Below are 20,682 nucleotides of genomic sequence, written 5' to 3'. Positions count from 1 at the left end.
TACGTCCAAATGTGTTCGGTTATTCTGACTTGGCTTTGTGGCACCTATTCTTTGCTTTGCGTTTATTACGAGCTTTCATTCATTACCTTTCTTTCTAACCTATCACTTTCGTTGCGTAGTAAACAAAATCGTTACAACGTGAACTCTCCACCAGTCGAATGATGATTTATGAATTAAATGTATAAATTACCACAAACAGATTTGATTTAAAATTTGAACTTGAAGCTTCAAGTGCTGTAACATGCTCACTGCTTTCAGTGGAATCATTACAACCCAGAAGTGCCCATGACTGTACAACGAAATAATACTAATGGAATTCACGTATGCTAGATCACACCAACGCAGCAAGGATGGAATAGGTTGGAAAGACAGTAACAGAACATCAAATTCACGAAGGATATCTAGTAGTTTAAGAATTCATTTTATTCATTTCAGTAAATTTTATACGAAAAATAAATATGAAACTCACGCTCAGCCAAAATTTTCCTTTTTGTTGACGTATTAAGGACGTAGTAACGTAACTGGCTTTAATGTGAAAGGTCTGTGAATGCAATTACAACTTGTTTCAGTGCTCCCTTTACACGCCAAACAAATATTTTCATATTTTCTTGCGGGATATATTGGACTTGAAAACATTAGCAACGGGATCGTATATTCTAGGCTAGCTAGGCTATCTGCGAAGCCTGAAAGATAGTAAAATACAGGAGGAAAATCGATCAGAAATTGTAAATAAAATTATTCATATCAGTGAAATAATGGTGATTATGGAGTTGGCAGCCTGATTCCTTGAGAGTTGGCAACCTGATTTCCTATGAGTTTCCAAACTTATTCCTATTCAGAGCCTAGGACCACGTGGCATAGTGAGATAGCCCAGATCTTGGTCTCAGTATACGCCACTGATTAGCAACGAGGAAAGTGTTAGTGTGATGGAGCTTACTTGAATAGGGTTTCCTTCCCTTGTATATACTTTCGTGTTTGAGTCTAGTCTCGAGAAAATTAAGAGAGTGCGTCATTGGTACAGCCCAGATTTTGCCCTAAATACCTAAACTGCTCGCCATTAAAAATGCAACACCCAAAAGGAGTAATCGGAATCGGACGAAATGTGCACAGTGTGTAGAGGAGAGGTGCAGAAGGAAATGATTAGGTGTTCAAGGCCGTCATGCGTCATGTGCGCCTGCCACGCCATCTGGTAAGTGGTACCTGTAGCAGGTCAGATAGGTGCAGAAGAGCAGCGAAAGTGCATGGTCGTGAGCGTAGTGTGTTAAAATCGGTCAGCAATGCCACGTCGTCGAATACGGCAGCGATTCCAGCAGGTTTCCCAGTTCAATCGCGGCCGAATTGTTGCATACCGTGAATGCGGATTATCCTACCGTGAGATCGGTGCCCGTGTAGGACGGAATGCATCCACAGTGATCCGTGTATGGAACCAGTGGGTCCAGGAAGGCACTGTAGAGCGAAGTAGAGGTTCACAACGTCCGCGTCGGACGACGGAACGAGAGGACAGACGTCTGATACGCATGGCCCTTACAGACAGAACGGCCACGTCAACGAGGATTGCGCATGAAGTACGGGATGTTTTACAACGCCCAGTGTCCCCACTAACCGTGCTTCGTCGTTTGGCGAACCGGGGAATTTTTTCCCGGCGCCCACTGTTGCGGATTCCTCTGACGCTAGAGCATAGGCGTTTGCGTCTGAGATGGTGCCAAGACCGTCGTGCATGGATGGCGGAGTGGAATGCTGTAGTGTTCTCTGATGAATCCCGCTTCTGTATACAACATCATGATGGACGTACACGCGTGTGGCGGCACCGTGGCACTAGGCTTCATGACGCCTGCATCATGCATCATCACACAGGGCCTTCATTGGGTATCATGGTATGGGGTGCCATCGCCATAGGTGTTCGTTCGCGTCTCGTACGCATTCAAGGGACATTGAACAGCCAACGGTACACCCCTGTTCCTGTCCCATTAATCCATGCACTGCATAATGCTTTTTTTCAACAGGATAACGCGCGCCCCCATGTTGCAAGGAATGTCCTCGCACTTATGGAAGCTAACCACGTGCCCCTGCTTCCTTGGCCAGCACGTTCGCCGGATATATCGCCAATTGAACATGTCTGGTCCATGGTGGGTCGTCGGCTGGCCCAACTCAGGTTTCCGGCACGTAATGTTGAATACCTCTGGCACCGTGTGGAAGCCGCTTGGGACGCCATACCGCAAGCAGACATCGATAGACTCATTCTGTCCATGCCTCGCCGTGTTGCAGCAGTTATTGCCGCCCGTGGAGGCTGTACACGCTACTAGCTCCTTGGGGTTATGCAACCATGTTCTACGTGTCACATGTCACACCACCGAGCTCTAACTGTAATCATTTTCTTATCTTATTATGAACTACATATTTGCCAAGTTTCGTGTTTCTATCTAATTTCCTTCTGGGTGTTGCAATTTTAATGGCGAGCAGTGTATTTACTTCCCATAAGCAAATTCGTAGGCTCTCACTCCAGAAGTAGTTTCCAGGGTACAACAGTCACTATATGGAAATTCAGTTGTGCCTAAAACTGCGTATTTCGACCATTACAATTGTAGTGCCTACAAAACGAGTAAAATCTTAAAAAATAGGGACAGAGAATAAATAATTTATCAAGTGTGAAAAGTAATATTCGACCATCATGTTTGGAAATGAAATAAATAACATCGTTTATATTTTCTAAGCGTTTCCACAAGCGAGTTATAATGGACGAGAGAAGTAATCTCTCCTTAATAGTTCGAATTTAAAATAAGTCTTAAATTACTGATGGGGAACCGGATGGGAACCCAGGAATAACGAGCCGAATTAGCTGTTTATTTGGGGTTTTCCTACCAGAAGCGACCCGGGTAAGGGTGATGTGTTACCGAACAAAGTAGAGAAAGGATTATAATTCTCTACACGTCTAGAGAGAGGTGTCACAGGGTGGCTACTCACCGGGAATTCCTTGAATTCCGGGAATTATGCGCGAATTATTCACTCCGGGAATTAAGCGTGAATTCTGTTGAATTTTTCTCCGTAGATGTGAAAATTTTCAAATTTTTAAAGATCCCAATTTCATTGAATTTATACATACATACTGAGGCAAGTTTTTCACAGTTTTGCTTTTATTTTTATCGAGGAAGGAAAAGCAAAATAAAATAAAAGAGAATTCTCTCAATGCGTTTGCTTTGTTAGTTTCCTTTGCAGAACAAGCTACAATTGTATCTGACAGACGGAAGATTATTACAAGGTAAAATATCTTGAAGTTGATTAGGTAAATTTGAAATTCTTTTACAAATAGCAATTTTTCGTAGAGTACTGTATCCCGTAACATTTGTGACTTGTGTTCGTTCTTAGATGTATTTCGACTCTGAGTATGTGAAATGGCAAATGTAAGCTCCGCACCTTAAATTAGATAGGTATGTATATCGCTCAATTGAATTGAATTAGAACTTTTGGATACACTGGAATCGCACAGACCATTTATATTGTTAATATATTTGTGTGTATGTGTTTGTGTGTGGTGGTGAGAGACGGTAATACCTAAGGTTGAAATAGAGAAAACACCTGCTTGTACCATTGAATTTTTGGAAAGTTTTCCTTGAAAACCGGGAATTATACTTGAATTTTATCATGATCCTAGAGTGGCCACCCTGTGTCAGTCACTGCCACTGCCTGTTTTCTTTGCGACTTTGTTCTCTACAGAGGCGAAATACGCTCTTCTTTCGGGGATGAAGAATTAATTTTTTAGCTGCTATCCCCTCTTCGAAACATTGAACATTTATTATTAGTTGTGGACATCTCGCTTCATTGTAGACGTCCAGGTGAATCTATGTGTATGGGAGGGGGGGGGGGGGGGTCCGTATTTACACTTATGTTGTTCGTGAGCGACAGGTAGTTATACTGATCGCATTTCCAACTGGCGGCTGGAAAAGAACGAATCAGCGATGAGTTAAATTATCTTCGACTGACATCGAGCATTTTCGAGTCACGAGGCACCGAAAGTTCCTGGTGGGACGAAACAAATTAGTATCGGATACACAGCATGTTGCCAAAGATACTCTAAAACGGGAGAGAGAGAGAGTTGATCAGCGCCGTTGCGGCATAAAAGTTGTAGAATAGTACACAAAGCACGGAAAATTAGTACACAAAACACCCACAAACATATCAAACAAGCTAATAAAACCAACTGACCAAAACAGACGTACGCTTGGCAGCGTTGTAACGGAAGAGCGATGTTACCCCTAGAGCTTTTACTTCGCAACTGAGGTTGTTGACACTCATCGAGCCCAAACACCCCTTGAAGACGATTGCCGGACAGATTGAGCTATGTAGAAAAAACTAGGCCAGTTGGGTCCGAGATCAGTGTAGCTGAGATTTTTCGGTGGTTTCTAAACTGTTTACTACCCAATGCAGGTGCTGCAGCCATCTCGAAGGAAATGTTTGCAACGTCGAGCCTTCATGTTGCTTGCGTGGCCACCATAGTTCACGAGCAGCCCGGTCAGTGTTTCGAGAAGCAATAAAAAGAATCGTTCCAATACACTCAAATCAGTCTTGAGTCCCATGCGCGAACTAAACCTTCACACTGACTTATATTTGCGTACCAATAAAAGTAACGAATTTTAGGGTACTTATCAGTGGAGCTCAGAAAAGGATTCTTTTGCGCCGGTTAGCGCAGCACCCTACGACGATAGGGATCCCGGGTTCGAATCCCGGCCTGGGTATGGGTGTTTGTGAGTGTTCTATAATCAATTTCATCATATCATCACTCATTCTAATCTTCGCGATTAGGCAAAAGTGGCAGAAAAGCGAAGTACAATATACCAAATCAATCAATCAACCCTTATGCGCCATATTCGGGTATCTCGGCAACTACCAGAGCAATAAAGATATTTTTTGGTGGACCAGTAGACCTACCAAGTAATCAAGTCTTGACCAAGTAGTATCTCGAGGCTAAATTACTCCATCGACCTGTCTGGCCGTGACAGACATCATCGATATTTCAGAAAGAAGAAAATGTTAAAAATCTAAAATTGTCTACAGTTCTAGATCTTGCAAATATAAGTTTAGCGCAACCTCATATTTTTATTGACCCATCTTCCTCTCCATTAGAAGAAGTAATTTCATTACATTCTAAAGTTTACATGAATCAAGATTTTTTTTCCCTAGTGTGGGAAGTAACTCCATGGCTCTGAGAGTTCGAAGATCTCTGATTTATTGTTAGTTTCGAACGTCTATGGAAATGGAACGATGGCGTAATGGTAACGAGGTCGCCTTGTAATGAAGGAGTTCCGCGTTCGAACCTCGGTGGAGATACTGCACAATGGTTCGCATTTCACTTTAAACTGGAATTCCGGTCCTGATGAGCTTACATGAGCATAAAGGGTGCTCAAAACAACCTTTTGTCTGAGAAGGGACGGTCGGTCGCTTAATCCACCACCGGTTAATCTTGACTGCTTCCCCTTTTGTATGAGATTTCAGGTAGAGTTGAGTTAAGTTGGTGTTTTAAGTCAACTTTATGCACAGTAAGGCTAATGATATTTCAGGTAGAATCAAAGTAACTTTTATTTTAATATTTCATAGGATCAACTCCTTTGAATTGCAAGAAGCTAAAGGTTCTGTCGAATCTTGTTAAGACATCTATCGAACCCGAGAGGTTGTCTCACATGTGGTGTTTTAATGTACACCGATTAGCCTCTGGGCATAATTGAACGTCGTAAATACTGTACCAATGCAAGTAAGTCTCACTTTTAGGGGTAAATGGTCGTTAACAGACCTGCAAAAAATTTCTGCACATAAATACCGAGTAGCTTCTAGGCTAGGGTTGAATGTAATTTTTCTGAATTCATTAATTTTAAAATTAAAAATCTTCATACCTGCAGGGTAGCTTACAGCACTTGTGTTCACTTTTCATAAGCTAGAAGAGAGAATTTGAAAGTTTTTTCTATGTTTTAAAAACGAATGAACAATGTATAAATATACAGTATTTATTCTTTCTCTTCTGTGTCACGAATTAGCCGTTAGTTATGTTTTGTTTAAGTTCATCTTATGCTCAGATAGGTTAACCGTGATCCGATGAAAGTAGGATGCTAACCTTTGCACAATGTGCCCCCACATCGAACCCGATAGAATTTAGTTATGGGTGATACATTTTGAATTTAAAACTTTTCATAACTCTCAATATAATAGTATGCCTATAATAAGTCCTTTATGTCTTTGGGGTATATTATCGTGCCTTTTCTCCTCTATTGTGTTGTTTTTAGTACCTAGAAATCTGGGCTCTGGTCATTAGGTATGTGGTCGTCGTATTACTGTAATCTAGCTGTGTGAAATAGTGGACACCCCTTGTGGCCACAGGGACCAGAATTACTTTGTTCCGTATAATATGAATTCAATCAAGTGTCGACAGTAAACTATGAAATTTGAATAACAAATTATGTAGTTGTAGTATGCATCAAACTAATACGTAGTATTTGATTTCAGGACAAGATTTGGAGAGTCAACGCCTGTAAATACACCTTTGTCTGCTCGCAAGGTTTTCGGCAGCATAGAGCGTGGTTTGCATCGGGTTCGAAATATCCTCACGCCCAAGAAAAGAGAGAACACATCTTCAGCGCATGACGTGCCTTCTGTAATATCCGATAAGGTTAGTATTATACAGGGAGGTTATTTCAGTCGTTTACCGTCAGACCGTCCATCTTCGTCTTGGCCTTCCTATAGGTCTCTTACCATCAGGTTTCCGAACAAGAATCCTGTGAACTCCTCTTTCCTCTCCCATTCGTGTCACATGGCCTGCCTACCTAAGTCTTCTTGATTTAATTATTCTAATAATTTTTGGACATGAATACAAATTATGTAGTTCTAAATTATGTAATCTTCTCCACTCACCTGTCTCCTCATCCCTTTTAGGTCCAAATATTTTGCTAAGGATCTTATTTTCAAATACACAATTTATGTTCCTCTTTCAATGTAAGGGACCAAGTTTCACACCCATATAATACTACAGACAAAATTACTGTTTTGTATATTTTAACTTTTAGTTTCCTAGATATTAAACGAGAAGACAAAAGTTTATGAAGAGAGAAGTAACATGCATTTCCTGAATTAAGCCTACTTTTTATTTCCTCTTTAATATAATTTTCATTTGTTAATATTACTCCTAAGTATTCGAATTTGGAAACTGGTTCAAACGAGTTGTTATCAATAATTAGATTTTGATTATTACCGAACACTTGGTTTCGGCCTGTAAGCATATATTTAGTTTTCTCTTTGTTAACTTCCAAACCTATCTCTTTAGCAGTTTTGAAAAATATTTTAGCATTATTCTTAATTGTATTTATATCAATTTTGGAATGAATGGATTAGTTTATCTGGATACTTTAGCGAGGAGGAGAAAAAAGAACTAACCAACAAATCTCCATCAGAATTTTGAAACATGTTATCGGTTACCAAGAACTTTCAAGGCAAGTACTTTTTTGAAAACATTTCCACTCTCGCGAAAATAGTGCTAACATTGCCACATTCTAACGCGGAAACGGAAATAATATTTTCAATGTTAAGTGATACAACAACAAAAAAGAGAAATAAAATGGGACCAGAATTGTTCAAGACTGCAGGAAATACAGCATCACCAACCAATTTTTCTTCACAGCAGTGGCATGTATGACTTCAAATAACATAATCAACAGTAAACGACTCAACGTTATTCATTAGGGGTATGCGGGATCCCGAAAAGTCAGGACCGGGATCGGGAAAAAAAATTCCCGTCCCGATCCCGACTTCGGGAAATGTCTTCTCGACTTTTCCGGATCCCAAGCAGTCGGGAAATACCGAATGGTGACTTTAAAAAGTCGTTAATTCTTGACGTTTTCTGCATTGTAAGTTTCTGGAACTTATCGGAAATTGTAAGTTTTTATTCTAGAAGTGCAAAAACAATCACTTAAAGTGAAAAGCAATTTTTTTCGTCCCGAATATCGGGATTTAAATAAATTTCCGTCGCCGACCCAAAAAATTCTGTCCCGCACACCCTTTTTATTCATTAAGGTAAGAATTTACAATACCGGACTATTCTGTAATTTCTATGCTACGTCTTATACTCACGAAATAATTAGTCGTGATGATTTCAAGTTAACATGTTGGGGTGAGGTGAAAAAATTGTTCATTAACGTGTAGAAGTTATAAAATAAGCTTTTCAATTCTCGCAATGATTCTCAGTACACAAGTATGGTAGCCATATTTGTTGATATGAACAATTGACGACGTTCGCAATTAGTTACGCTGTCTACAGCGTTGCCACACTGTTGATTTCATACTTGGAGAGCATGGATCGTGTAAGAATGGCGGAAGAGAACAGTAAAAATGTTGTTAATGTTGTACAGATTCTTAGGTGGAATGTGCGGAGGATGGCCGTGGGCTAATTAATAAACTTATATTGCCCAAAGAAGGTGCTTACATGTGACAGCGACAATCACGATGTAGAAGAACACGTGGAGTGTGGACTGATTTGATTACAGGTAAGTTTGGCAATGGTGCATCGATCGTAAAATTGCAGGATACAAAAATGGCGTCTTCGATGATGAACGTTTGCCGTTAAAGTGCTACGAAAATAAGATTTTTTATCGGTTCGTAATCACACTTAACGCAAAACTATTCACGGATAGCTTCACTGACTATTCTAGTTAGGTTAGGCAAGGCAAACATAGTTAGAATTTGGGGTCGAAAACCCATGCACGGATAGCCCCACAAACCATTGACGAATAGCCCCACGAACCATTCAGGTAAGGTTAGGTTAGGATAGGATAGGCAAACATAGTTAAAATTTGGGGTCGTAGTAATATCAGGAATGTATATTTCGTTTTTTAAGTATTGGAAACACAAAATCTTCCAGTAAATAATGAGCAATCGTGCCGATCGCGGACCACTCAATTTCACTTATTTTGCAATTTCTTCACGTGACCCCCAAATTTTAACTTCAAATTCGTGATTAGGAGGCCTCAATTAGTGAGTATGCGAAATATTTCAACAAACGGGGAGTGGTCCTGTATTGTAAATTCGCTCCTTCATTAATTGTGGAAGCACCGAGCAGAAAGATTTGGTAAGTAAATGTGTATATTTTATCTTCTGTTTTGCATGCTCATAAGGTGTTGTTTTTTTTTTAGTCGCTTTACTTGGCGTAGGGACATTTGGTCAGTTGTAGGGACATTGCCGAAAAATGGTTAGCAACACTGTCGGCTACCAGACGTAGTGAGTGTACAGTACCCTCATGCTCATTTCTGTTTGCGTTTATCAGTACGCGTGTTTTTTATACTGTGTTATTGAGTTAGTGCTATTCAGTGCTAGTGCTTTATTGTGTGTTGTTATTCATTCATTAGTTATACCGCTAAACAAATATAGTCTTGAACAAAGAGTTTTTATGTACGATAATTACGTGAGAACGAATTCTTGCAGAAAAGTGGTCAGGCAATTACGAGAGACAGGAGGGCCTCCCTGATGGCGCAGTGGTAGCGTCATCGCCTTGTAATCAAGGGGTCCCGGGTTCGATACCCGGTGGAGGCACAAGTGGTTCGGATCCCACTTTAAGCTGTAGGTCCAGTCCCGATTAGCCTTACTGTGCATAAAGTGGACTTAAAACACCAAATCAACAACAACAACAGCGAGAGACAGGATCTCTTGAACCTAAGAAACGTGTTGTATTGCTGTTGAAGGAGGTCATTTTCAACATCTCCTATAACACAGGAGGTTAGTGATCATCATTATTATTAATTTTAAATATAATTTTACGCTTTCGGTTTGCTTTATGCGCCGGGATGCTGTCTTCCCTTCAACTGAGATAAAGTAGCGATGTCTAATCTAAGATTTGATGTCAGAAATAAGGTGCCAGAAATATTTGTACTTGTACACCTTTTCCAGCATCCTTGCGACAAGTTACGTGCTTATTTCAATTGTAATTGTAACTGTAATTGTGAAAAGTGGAAACATTACAAAGCAAGCTGTTTCTGTTACGGACTTCCTGCAAGTCAATTTGCTGGGAACTGTTGCATGAAGGGGGCGCTCGGCGGCCGACGGTCTGACGGTAAACGACTGAAATAACCTCCTTGTACATCCTGAACCTTCCTAACGACATATGATAAAAAAGTAATTTACTTGGAAAATCCATAAGGTTTGTTTCGTAAAGTTATTCTAAATGATTTAACGTCGGATACCATTCAGACCACACCTGGTCGATGCACCGCGAATGTTTAATGCAAAATTTAATTTATCAAGATGATTCGTTTAGAAAGACAAAATCCATGTCCAGTGTAATATCAATGATTACCAATATGGGTTTAAATGCGACTGATCACATTAGGAAGGATCTTGCAAAACTACGTGAATGGAATTTTTAATGTGTCTCAGTTTGTTATTCACTGATTTTTAAAGGAAATATATACATGTAGTATTATATGTCAGTTCCACCATGGATGACGCGCGCTTGACCGGACGAATCCAGATAGAGAAGGGGGAGTACAGTGTGTCCGGCTTAAAAGTATAATAGAAGAACAATTAATAACTTGTAAGTTTATTAAGATATTTGCGTAGTTTTCTTCTACCTATAGAGTAACTCAAAAAGTTTTTTTTACGTACCTAATACACTTCGTATGTGCACTATTAGTTGCGTGACAGATGTCCAACCTATATTCAAACTCCGACCATATGTTGTACAGCATTGCTGGCGTCACATTCTGAATTGCAGCATAAATGTGACGTCGCAGGTCAGGAAGGTCACGAACTTTTGTTTGGTATACTTGAAACTTTACAAAACCTCACAGAGAAAAATCAAGCGGAGTAATATCCGGGGAACTGGGGTGCTACGCGATAGGAACACCGTGCCATTACAAGCAAGAAGTGAAGGACTTCTTCCTGGACGCTGGATTAAGTACCTAGGTTGTAATTGAAAATAAATCATTTGAATCATTTTTCAAATTAAAGTACTTCAGAATAATACAAGCAGATATATTTTTACAGCGATAATGACAATTATAACACCATTAAGCCTTGTTTCCATGATATGAAAAACTCAATACGCTGACCAAGGCAGAAATTTATTTTATTATAAAACATAAACTAAACTAAACGTAACGTTTCAACCTTCTAGCAAGGTCTTCTTCAGACTCTGTACCAAGTACAACTGATCAACGTACAAAACAGACGATATATATACACAAGAATTGCTCCCCTCCAGACACAACACTATTAGAAAGTTGTTTACCTGGAACATTACAGCAGGTGACCTTCCCTAGTAACTGTACTTTCACCTGACAGGCGATTTAGCTAAACATTTCCTTTCATCTGGAAAGTGGTTGGACTCTTTATCTCAATCTCTTTTCTTTTCTTTCTTCATTCCTCTTCCTTCTTCTCTCCTCTTTCTCTCTTGTCCTTTCCACTCTTTCTAACACCTTCTTCCATTCTTTGTTTATCTTTGGTGTTTGGAGGGGAGTAATTTTTGTGTGTATATATCGTCCTGTTTTGTACCTTGTTTCAGTTGTACTTGGTACAGAGTCTGAAGAAGACCTTGCTAGAAGGTTGAAACGTTACGTTTAGTTTGTTTTATAATAAAATAAATTTCTGCCTTGGTCAGCATATTGTGTTTTTCGATAATGACAGTATAAAAGTAAAACATGTCCCCTTGCACTAAAGGTGAAAGATAAATTAGGTACGTAGGTACACTTACCCGTGCACATTGCACCTCACCTTAAGGAGATATGAAGGTAGGTCTTCACACGTTCTCGATCTCTGTGCCATTGGAGGTGTGATCAGCACCATGCTGTAACCGCCGTTAACCCCAGGGGTGGCCCTCAGTTACCTATTTAGTAGAGGCTGTGTGAGCCCCAGAGGGAAAGATTTGGACCCGGGTCTCCCGCGTGGCAGGCAGACACCCTAGCGACAGTACAACCGCAGCTCCCAAAGATAAATTAAAAGTTTATAAAAATGAATTACTGAGAAAAATGTTTAGACTTAAACGAGATGAATAAGCATTCGAATTGAGAAGGTTAAATAATACTGTACTACATCGTCTCCTAATACATCGTCAATTAATGCAACAGAAATGAATGCGCTTGTATACACATTTCAGTTATGTTCCAGGAGAGGGTACGGAATCGTTGCCGGAAACGACAAAAGTGGTTTGGTTTGTTTATTTTTCTATGGAACCGGTGTCACAACCTGGAGTAGTTGTGAATCTACAGACACTATAGAGTGAAGGATGTTTCATTTTTAGATAAGGTTAAAATTACCACACAAATTTTCAGATTTGACGTGGCATGCCTACTGCATTTTAATTTACCTATTCATTTACATAAATTCGATGCGTTACTTGGAGAGCATAACGCACGGTTAAGTTATGCAAATTTTGAGCGAAGGGTAGGAATGTTTTAATGCTATTGGGTTTTGGTATTATTCGTATCATTTCCAAGTTGAGAAATATTGAGACAATGTGTGTTGTTGCTTTGTAATGGAGAGGTCCAGGATTCGATAACAGGTGGAGGCACATAGTGGTTCGGATCCCACTTTAAGCAGATCCAGTCCCGGTTAGCCTTTTTCAAATTCAAATTTTCTTTATTGAAGGGCGATGTTCAGCCTGCGGCTGGTCTCCACTGTGCATAAAGTGAAATTTAGAAAATCGATATATGTAGAGCGCTAAAAATCGTTCATTGCCCATGTTCGATTCGTAACAATGTGCCCTTGGCTTTCATTTCAGACCTGATCAGGAGATCGCATGACTTTTATTCCGAAACAGAAGGTCCCAACCTTGAGCTTGCCTTGGTGCCGAGCTCGTTAAGAGATTGATTCACGATCTGAATACTGAAAGTTCCAGGTTCGCGTCCTAGTCCTGTCACCTCAGAAATTTCGTCAAATCATCATTCATTCTCATAGTTGCGATTAACCAAAAATGGAAGAAAAGCGACGTAAAGCAGGACAGCATATGCAAACTAAATATAAGCAAAGAATATTTTGCTTGAGGAACTTTATTTAGTTCATTTTGTAGTGGGGTATTGTTCTAATGAAATGTTCGTTGCATAGCATATAATATGTCTCTATAAAGTGTTTTATGTTCTGTCAAAATACCTTTATAAGATAAACTGGAACTCGCGGTCCCATATTGACCATACGCAATTTATATATATATATATATATATATATATATATATATATATATATATATATATATATATATATATATATATATATATACACACACACACACACACACACACACTCACACACATTTGTTTATTTGATAGTTTCCACTTAAAACATAGCACATCGTTCTTGTTTATTACCCCAACGCCATATTATATTTTTCTTATGTTCGTCGTTTTTCTCTCTTTTGGCTAATTGCGACGATGAAGATGGGCGACGTTCGGACGAAGTTGATGAAAGAATACTCACAGAAAACACCCATGCCAGGACAGGACTCAAATCCCGGAGAAGCGAGACGACCAAACTGAAGTAGTGACTCCCATTCACATTATTACATTCTGTTTGAAAGAAAGGAATTCGCTTTCCCCATTACTACCCTAAGAATAAAATTCATGCCCTCTCCTCCAACCTTCACTTAAACATACCCGGCAAAACCTCTACTCAGGATATTGTGTAATTAGGAACAGCCCGCAATTTTGAACGTGACTCTCAAGGGCGATACTGGTGAAGGCGTGTCCTTGAGAAATTTTCACGTGAATGTTAAATTATTCTGCCTAAAAATTGAGTTTGACATGGTTGAACTAGATAAATTAAAGATAATTTTGGCGGAATTGTCCAATAGAAATTCTAATAAATACGCTCTTACATGCTCTTCATTACTAAGATTGAGGATACACGCCACCTTTAATCGGGTCTTATTTGTTTTGTCAGCGAATGATGGATATCGATAATTTGTTTGAAAAATTCGTCTGAAAACAATTTGAACGTTGGTTTGCTTGTTTTTGTCTGAGTAACAGCATCACCAAATTAGCTTCTTGTGCGTGGATTCGTCTGAAATTAGTATGCAGATCTCAATTCGTACGGAGTATGCAGGCGAGGCGTTGAATTGATTTGCTGTCATTAAGTCATTTGTACTTCTCGAGATAAGCAAAGAATCGTGTGTCGTGCGATAGATGGGAGATAGTAATAGACACGCACGACAACAAATAAGGCGACGAATTTGATTAGAACTAATGTAAACAGCTTCGGAAACAAATTAGCCATCGACAGTATCCGTTTGTGTCATCAGCGCAAGGACACGCTGCCGGACGTGACGTGAAACTGTAACACCGACCTGTTTAAAAGCACGAGATGAAGTTAGTGGGTAAAAGCAGATTGGGCGTGAGGTTTTTCTTCTTTTTTTATCTCTGCTGAGAATGTACGAGTTGCGATTCCGTTGGCAAGCCTTTTGTCTCAAATTTTCGAACATTCTAAAATGAAATTTCACAGGTAATCATCCATCAAGTGTAAAAGTAAGTGCCTTTGTTTCAATTTTGTGCAGACTGTTTAGTGACTGACATGCTCAATATCAGTGTGGGAAAAAAATTCTGTCTGTAAATTCTCGAAGTTACCAAACCAGATGCCTTATGTTCGTGGGACAGTCTGCAGGTGTGTAGATTTGGAAGATGAGGTACTCGTGTTACTTTAGTTGCCCCGTCAGTATGGTCAGACTAAGCATATTTTGTTTCCTCTCGAAAAGGAAAGAAGACTTAGCATCAGGTGCACAACCAGTACATTTCCTTTTGACAATCCCCCACCCTTCTTCAAGCTTGCATCATAGTTAGCAAATTGGAAACCAGTTCGGACAAATCGTGATGAAGCTAGCTAGAATGCAGTCTACAAGTGCAGAAAGATAACAGGATTTATGATACATTCTTCTTAACACTTGTACTCAAGGAGGAGTTTCTTGCACTTAATTTATGTGAGCTACTTCTTTATCGGCAACGTTGAGGCTGTTGTGTTGTTAGGCTCGCCGGACATGGCGGGCTTCGTCCTGCGGTGTCGACTGTAGGAGCACAGTAAAGGATGTTTTGGTTATCAGTTGGGCGTGTATATTTGCTCGACTTCTAGTTTATATAATGGTTCTCAGTTTGACGTTATATTGAGTACTAACCCATGTATGGTTAGAAACGTAGCTTGATCTTTCTTGAGAAGGCTTGGTCATGAAATGATCCCCAAATACTCAGTTACTGAAACAGTTCAGGTGGAGAGCAGCATAATTTATACATGTCTTTCTGGTCTTGGAAACCCACAGCTCGTTTACCGAGGAAGCCGTTAACTCAGGCTCGCAAGCTTCTGGAGTTAACAAACACACTTGTAAATTCTTTTTTTATTTAGTTATTAGAAATACTCATCGTTCTACCGGTACGTCGGAAAGGATTGTAGAAGCCGTTCTAAAACCTATTGGTGCTTTGCTACCGACTTCATACTTCTCCTATCAGTCTGAACAAATGTTGCTACTGACTGCATTCGTCCAAGCGGAACATACATGTTGCCTGAGACAGCTACAGAGAAAGAATCTTCTCTGTATTGTAAATGAGAATCTTCTGTCGTTCCAGTACGTCAAGTAGGGTTCTGTGTAACTCATGAAGTAATCGACATGAATCACGTAAGTTAAAAGCTATTACCAAATGTAATCACTAATTCTTTTAAACATTGAATTATTTTATTTTTGACTTCTATGCCGTGGGAACCGAAGTAGGAGAACGTGTAGAATATACCCAGCATTTTAATATAGACATACTGTATTGTTACTTCCACTTATATTGTTAATAAAGGTGCGTAATATCTACAACTGCGGATACAAAGCCACTTTATTTTAAAAAATAAAGGTCAATGAATTATTTCACGAAAGTAGGTGTCTTTAAGTAAATTCCTGCTGATAATTTCAGAAATGAACAGAAATTAAGCGCTCTATCACAAACGTTTTATTCACAAATTCAAGTTTAACAATTGAAATTATTGTAATTTTTTTAAATTTACAAGTATTTTTTTAAAATATCTGGCTACTGTTTTGCCAAAACAATGATATTATTCCACCCTTGGTTACGTACGTTTAGTTTTAGGAAGTTTTCAAAATGAGGTATTTTATGCACATCGTAAGTATACTGTAATATAAGAATTGGAGAAAATTCTGCATGCATTTCTACAATCCTTAATACGTGCGTGATTTAAATCTGTTTCCTAAAATCAACTTGAAATAGCAGCTCACTTTCCACCAACCTGATACCGCTTTTATATGTGCTAATGAAAGTATTTTACCGTGTTCTTCATTACATAACGTGAGTCAAGTTCTCTCGGAAGAATTCTGTTTACGAGTGGAAAATAATGAAGTTTTACATTTATATTGTAATTGCAACATCTTGCAGATATGCAACACGTTTCCCACGGACAAGTGATATTTGATCAGATGGCGATGCAAGCGGGGGATGGAAAAATCAGAGGATTATGAATATATGTTTGCACAAAATACCAGTTTTACGTTTTCCTAAGGATTTTGAATGCTGCAAAGATACCATTTCTAGGGGGATCCTTGGTGAACTGCTTTTTCGGTTCCAGCGTTAAGGCGCATCCCCACTATGCCAGCTGGGAAGGCCGCGCGCAAAAGTCATTCTGCTTTGCCAAACTCGATAGACGTCCCCACAGCACTGCGGTGTGGAGACGCATCAGTCTGGTTCTGGTTCGACGGCTTGTTGGCAGCACACATGAAGTACTCCGTGAAAATGTATGACAAGCATGTTTGTCAAAATTTTAGTTTTTTAAAAGGAGACAAATAAAACAGTTTTTTTGTCTTGAACATGTTTTAATCAAAATAAAAATTTTTTTAACAAATGAAGGCTTTAAAACAACGCTAAAAATACATTTTCTAAGAATGATTATTAAAAAAGAATTTTTTAATCATCCAAGGAATGACCGAGTCTCTAGTTATAACGTAAACACTTGATTAACTTCTTAAAATACCTATCTCTCATGTAAGCTGTTCGAGAAGGATAAATTAATCCACACTATCCACGTGCTAGCTACTCTGTTTTCCGAAATACATTCATCGTGAATGCAACAAAATACTGACATTAACATTACAGGCACGTATCTAGAAATATGTTTCGGGAGGGGTCCGAACCAAATGTTTAAAAATAATAATAATAAAGTTTATTTAAGATATTTATATTAAATTAATGACAATAGTATTAATTCAAATATTCAAATGAATTAATAATATATTTTTATTACATGCAGAGGTAAAAGGACGGCATTAGAATAGTGATATAACAGCACGTATTCATTGTCTAGCTTACGTCGGCAAAATTTATAAAAAAAAATGCCCCGACAAGGAAATTAATGTCAAATAGATAAACAATTGAACATTTGTTGAACATAAAAAAAGGATGTTACATCCAGATGACGAAAAGTAAAGTTCTTGGTAATATTTTATGCATGCTATTATAAGTAGTAGTTATAAATCTTCTTTGGTACTGTCATTCAAAGTCGTATGATCCCAATATAATCCTTGCCTTCCAATAAGTTTGACAGAAATAAATAACCCTGGATATGGGCATATACGTATATAGTTCACGTAACGGGGGGGGTCAACTTTTGGTATGATTAAGGTTGGTATATTTCATAAAGAAATCCGGGACACTGATGACCGGAATCTTGTTGGGGAGCGTGGGGAGGGGTGCTGGACTCGACGAAGTTGTGTGTATGTACATACCCATTATCATATTCTTTACATTTCTTAAAAATCCACTTCGCAGTATATCATTAATCTTGCAATTCTAATCTTGCAATTCCTATTCGGAACTAAGCTGTCATCTCACAATGTCGAAACTTTATTTATTTGAGAACTGCGAACTGAACAGTGCGGGCATCCAAACACTGTTTACAGTAAACAGCTTACTATGCAATGGAAGAGATTTGCAACTGAAATTCAGCGCTGCTAGCAGATGGCGGCGCTATCGCTATATATTTGCAGCATCTTCTTGTAACTCGATAACTCTTGTATTATCGAGAGGGAGCGGTTCAATGTACAGTTAGATTATTTAGTAAAATGAGCATTTTAATATTAGGCATTTAAATGTAAATAACGTTCAGGAAAGTATAGTCTTAATCATTTCTTCTTTCCCACCCGATTGCAGACATTTGTGCATCTAGAAGAAACTATTCGGGACACCAGAATAAATTATATCATTCCGGAATTGTCCCGGAAAATCCGCCAAGTATAGCAGGCCTAGGTATGATCAGGCTATCAAAATCCAATCTATCAACCAGGCCATCCAACATTTTCACACACTGTTCCAATGAATGAGGGATAGCAATTTTAAAATTTTTGGAATAAGTTGTTGCAATGTTTGGACTGTGTTCAGAGAAACGTGAGTTCAATTCTACTACAAAATAGTTTTAAAAAAATGGACGATAATGGTTTGTTTACTTTGTAATATGTATTATCCTTTTGTGCTCTCAGCTGGTGCATTATTCCTCCTATTTGACGCCTGGTTGTTCTATGTCTCTTAATTTCTTCATCATAGTCTCTTTGTACTTTCCTTGCTTTGGAATAAATTTCATTAACGTTCTCAGAACTCTCTCTTAATTGTTTTTTTTTAAAAATATATCTATTAGAATACTGACATGTTCACAGTAATGAGCAGTCCACCTTTTGAGGTGCCCAACATAATCTTACACTGCATGATTTGGTTTGAAACTCCACACAGGTTGGTTACACAGTGAAGAAACTGAAGAGCTTGCTGAAATATTTCTCTTCTGCTAGTAGATTGTAATGTCTGTAAAGTTTCTATAATTAGTAAATACAATTCCACAAGTCACGCTACTTAGTATTGATACTTTTCTGTTCATCTTGTGTAAAAAAACTTGAGAATGTTGCGGTCTTTTCCTGGTTTTCTTGCACTGCGTTTTTAAAAACCAAATTCCGTTAAGAAGGCTCGAGGGAAAAAATTATAACTGATTTGACAGTTCCAATGCAGTTTCTTATCGCAGAAATTCCGAAACTATCAGGAAATTGCAGACATTTGGTGTGCAGTCCCATCTGGTGTGTGGAATAGATAATTTCCTTCCCATCCGTATCCCGTCCTATACGTCTCCAATTTAAGAGAATAAAATAAATCCGAAGAATTTTTTATGAGCAAGTGGATAGAACATGTAATCTTGTAATTTTACTGAACCAAAAGGAGGGGGATTGGACCCGTTGAAACCCTTTAATACGCCCATGACCCTGGATTAAACAACAAGTATATTTTCATTATTTGATTTGAGTTGTTTTATTATTTCATTATTTAATTTTTGTACTTAAGTCTCCCTGGAACCCCCCTTCCTTTTAAATACGTCCTTGCTTAACAACTATGTGCAACAACAAGTGGGAACAAATCTGTTTCATGCATGTACTATTATACTATTTAATTTTATAAATATTTTAAGCACTTGCAGAAAAAAAAGAAAACAGCCAGGTGTTTTAAATGTGCCCCACGGGTACTCATTACGATATGTTTCTTTGTTAACCGAATATATATTTTCAGCCATTGAACAGACTTCTGAACACGAATTGAATGAAAAGATAAAGTTGCAAAGCACGCAAATAACCAGAGTATCAAATATCAAGCATCAAAATGTGTTTTAAACAAGTCTAAAAACACGTTACAACACTGTGTATTTAACTTTTCAAGCATTTGTAAAGAGCAATGCCTTGTGTTTTAAAGGTTTAAAAAAATATGTTATTATTCAGTGTACGAATTAAGCGTTTTGCTTGGGGGGGGGGGGGGGGATGCTCTTTCAGTGCCGTATTTGTTTCCTTCCAGTTCTAAGTACAGGGCATTCAGTTTAGCTTGAGCTCTGGTCTTCAGATGCGCGGAAAAGCCTGTCGCTCAGCGCGGCGATGCGAGAGTTCCACTGAGGTCAGAGCTGCTAACCGCCTTATCCATAATCTGACTTGGAGGTTATTGGTAGAGGTGTTCGGGACTTACTGGTGTTTTTTTTTAAAGCGACAATTCGAGAAGGTGATAGTTTTCAAGGAAAATAATGACAAAAGATTATTTGTGTCGGTGAAACCCCGTCGGCGAAAGATGCATTTTTCCTCTCCGGGGGAAAAGGGGAGGGGGACGGGACAGACCGTGTTAGAATACCACAAGGAAGGTGATTGTTGACCTGTGTTGCTTAGGGTGCTTTTATTCAACGTTAGCTGAGGTGAAAACTGTAAAGATGATTGGAAGAGGCAAAGTGATAGAGTAGAGAAATTATCTCAACGTGCACACGTTTATGAGAAAGAAAGAAGGTGGTCTTGCATTGAATGTTAAATAAGAGCAAACACGTGTTTCCGCGGCTACTGGTGTGCTAATAAATACAGTAAAACCTCCCTAATCCGGACCCCGATAAGCCGGACTTCGCTTAATCCGGACAGGCCAAAAAAAAAAAAAAAGCCGAATGCAAGGTTTTAAATGTGATGCAGAGCCAGGTCCATCATAATATGAGTATCGCGTACGTAAGTACTGCATTGTCGTATTGCTTTACATTTTACTGTACTGTATAGTGTATTTAGGCCTATGTCCTTTAAATACACCATAATAAACGTGTTTTGTTGCTATAAACGGAGTGTTAATGCACTTCCTACTGTTCTTTTAGGTTATTTCAGTTAATCCTGGCTTTCATTAAACCGGTCAACTTATCCCCCCA

The 20,682-nt window shown here is 38.8% G+C and overlaps 1 protein-coding gene across 3 annotated transcripts in view; it reads left to right on the top strand.

The window, feature by feature from the left end:
* LOC145994951 (maternal embryonic leucine zipper kinase-like) overlaps positions 1-20,682 on the top strand; it is a 325,396-nt gene that overhangs the window by 238,731 nt on the left and 65,983 nt on the right. For all 3 annotated transcript variants that reach the window (XM_083131477.1, XM_083131478.1, XM_083131479.1), the window contains exon 12: positions 6,490-6,652. In XM_083131477.1, coding sequence (XP_082987603.1) covers positions 6,490-6,652 — 163 coding nt within the window. The remainder of the gene's footprint in view (positions 1-6,489; positions 6,653-20,682) is intronic.

Source organism: Lepisma saccharinum, chromosome 11, assembly GCF_977018435.1.
Source record: "Lepisma saccharinum chromosome 11, izLepSacc3.1, whole genome shotgun sequence".
Lineage (NCBI taxonomy): Eukaryota > Metazoa > Arthropoda > Insecta > Zygentoma > Lepismatidae > Lepisma > Lepisma saccharinum.
Note: the sequence above shows the minus strand (reverse complement) of the source record. Positions and strands in the feature narration are given on the sequence as shown.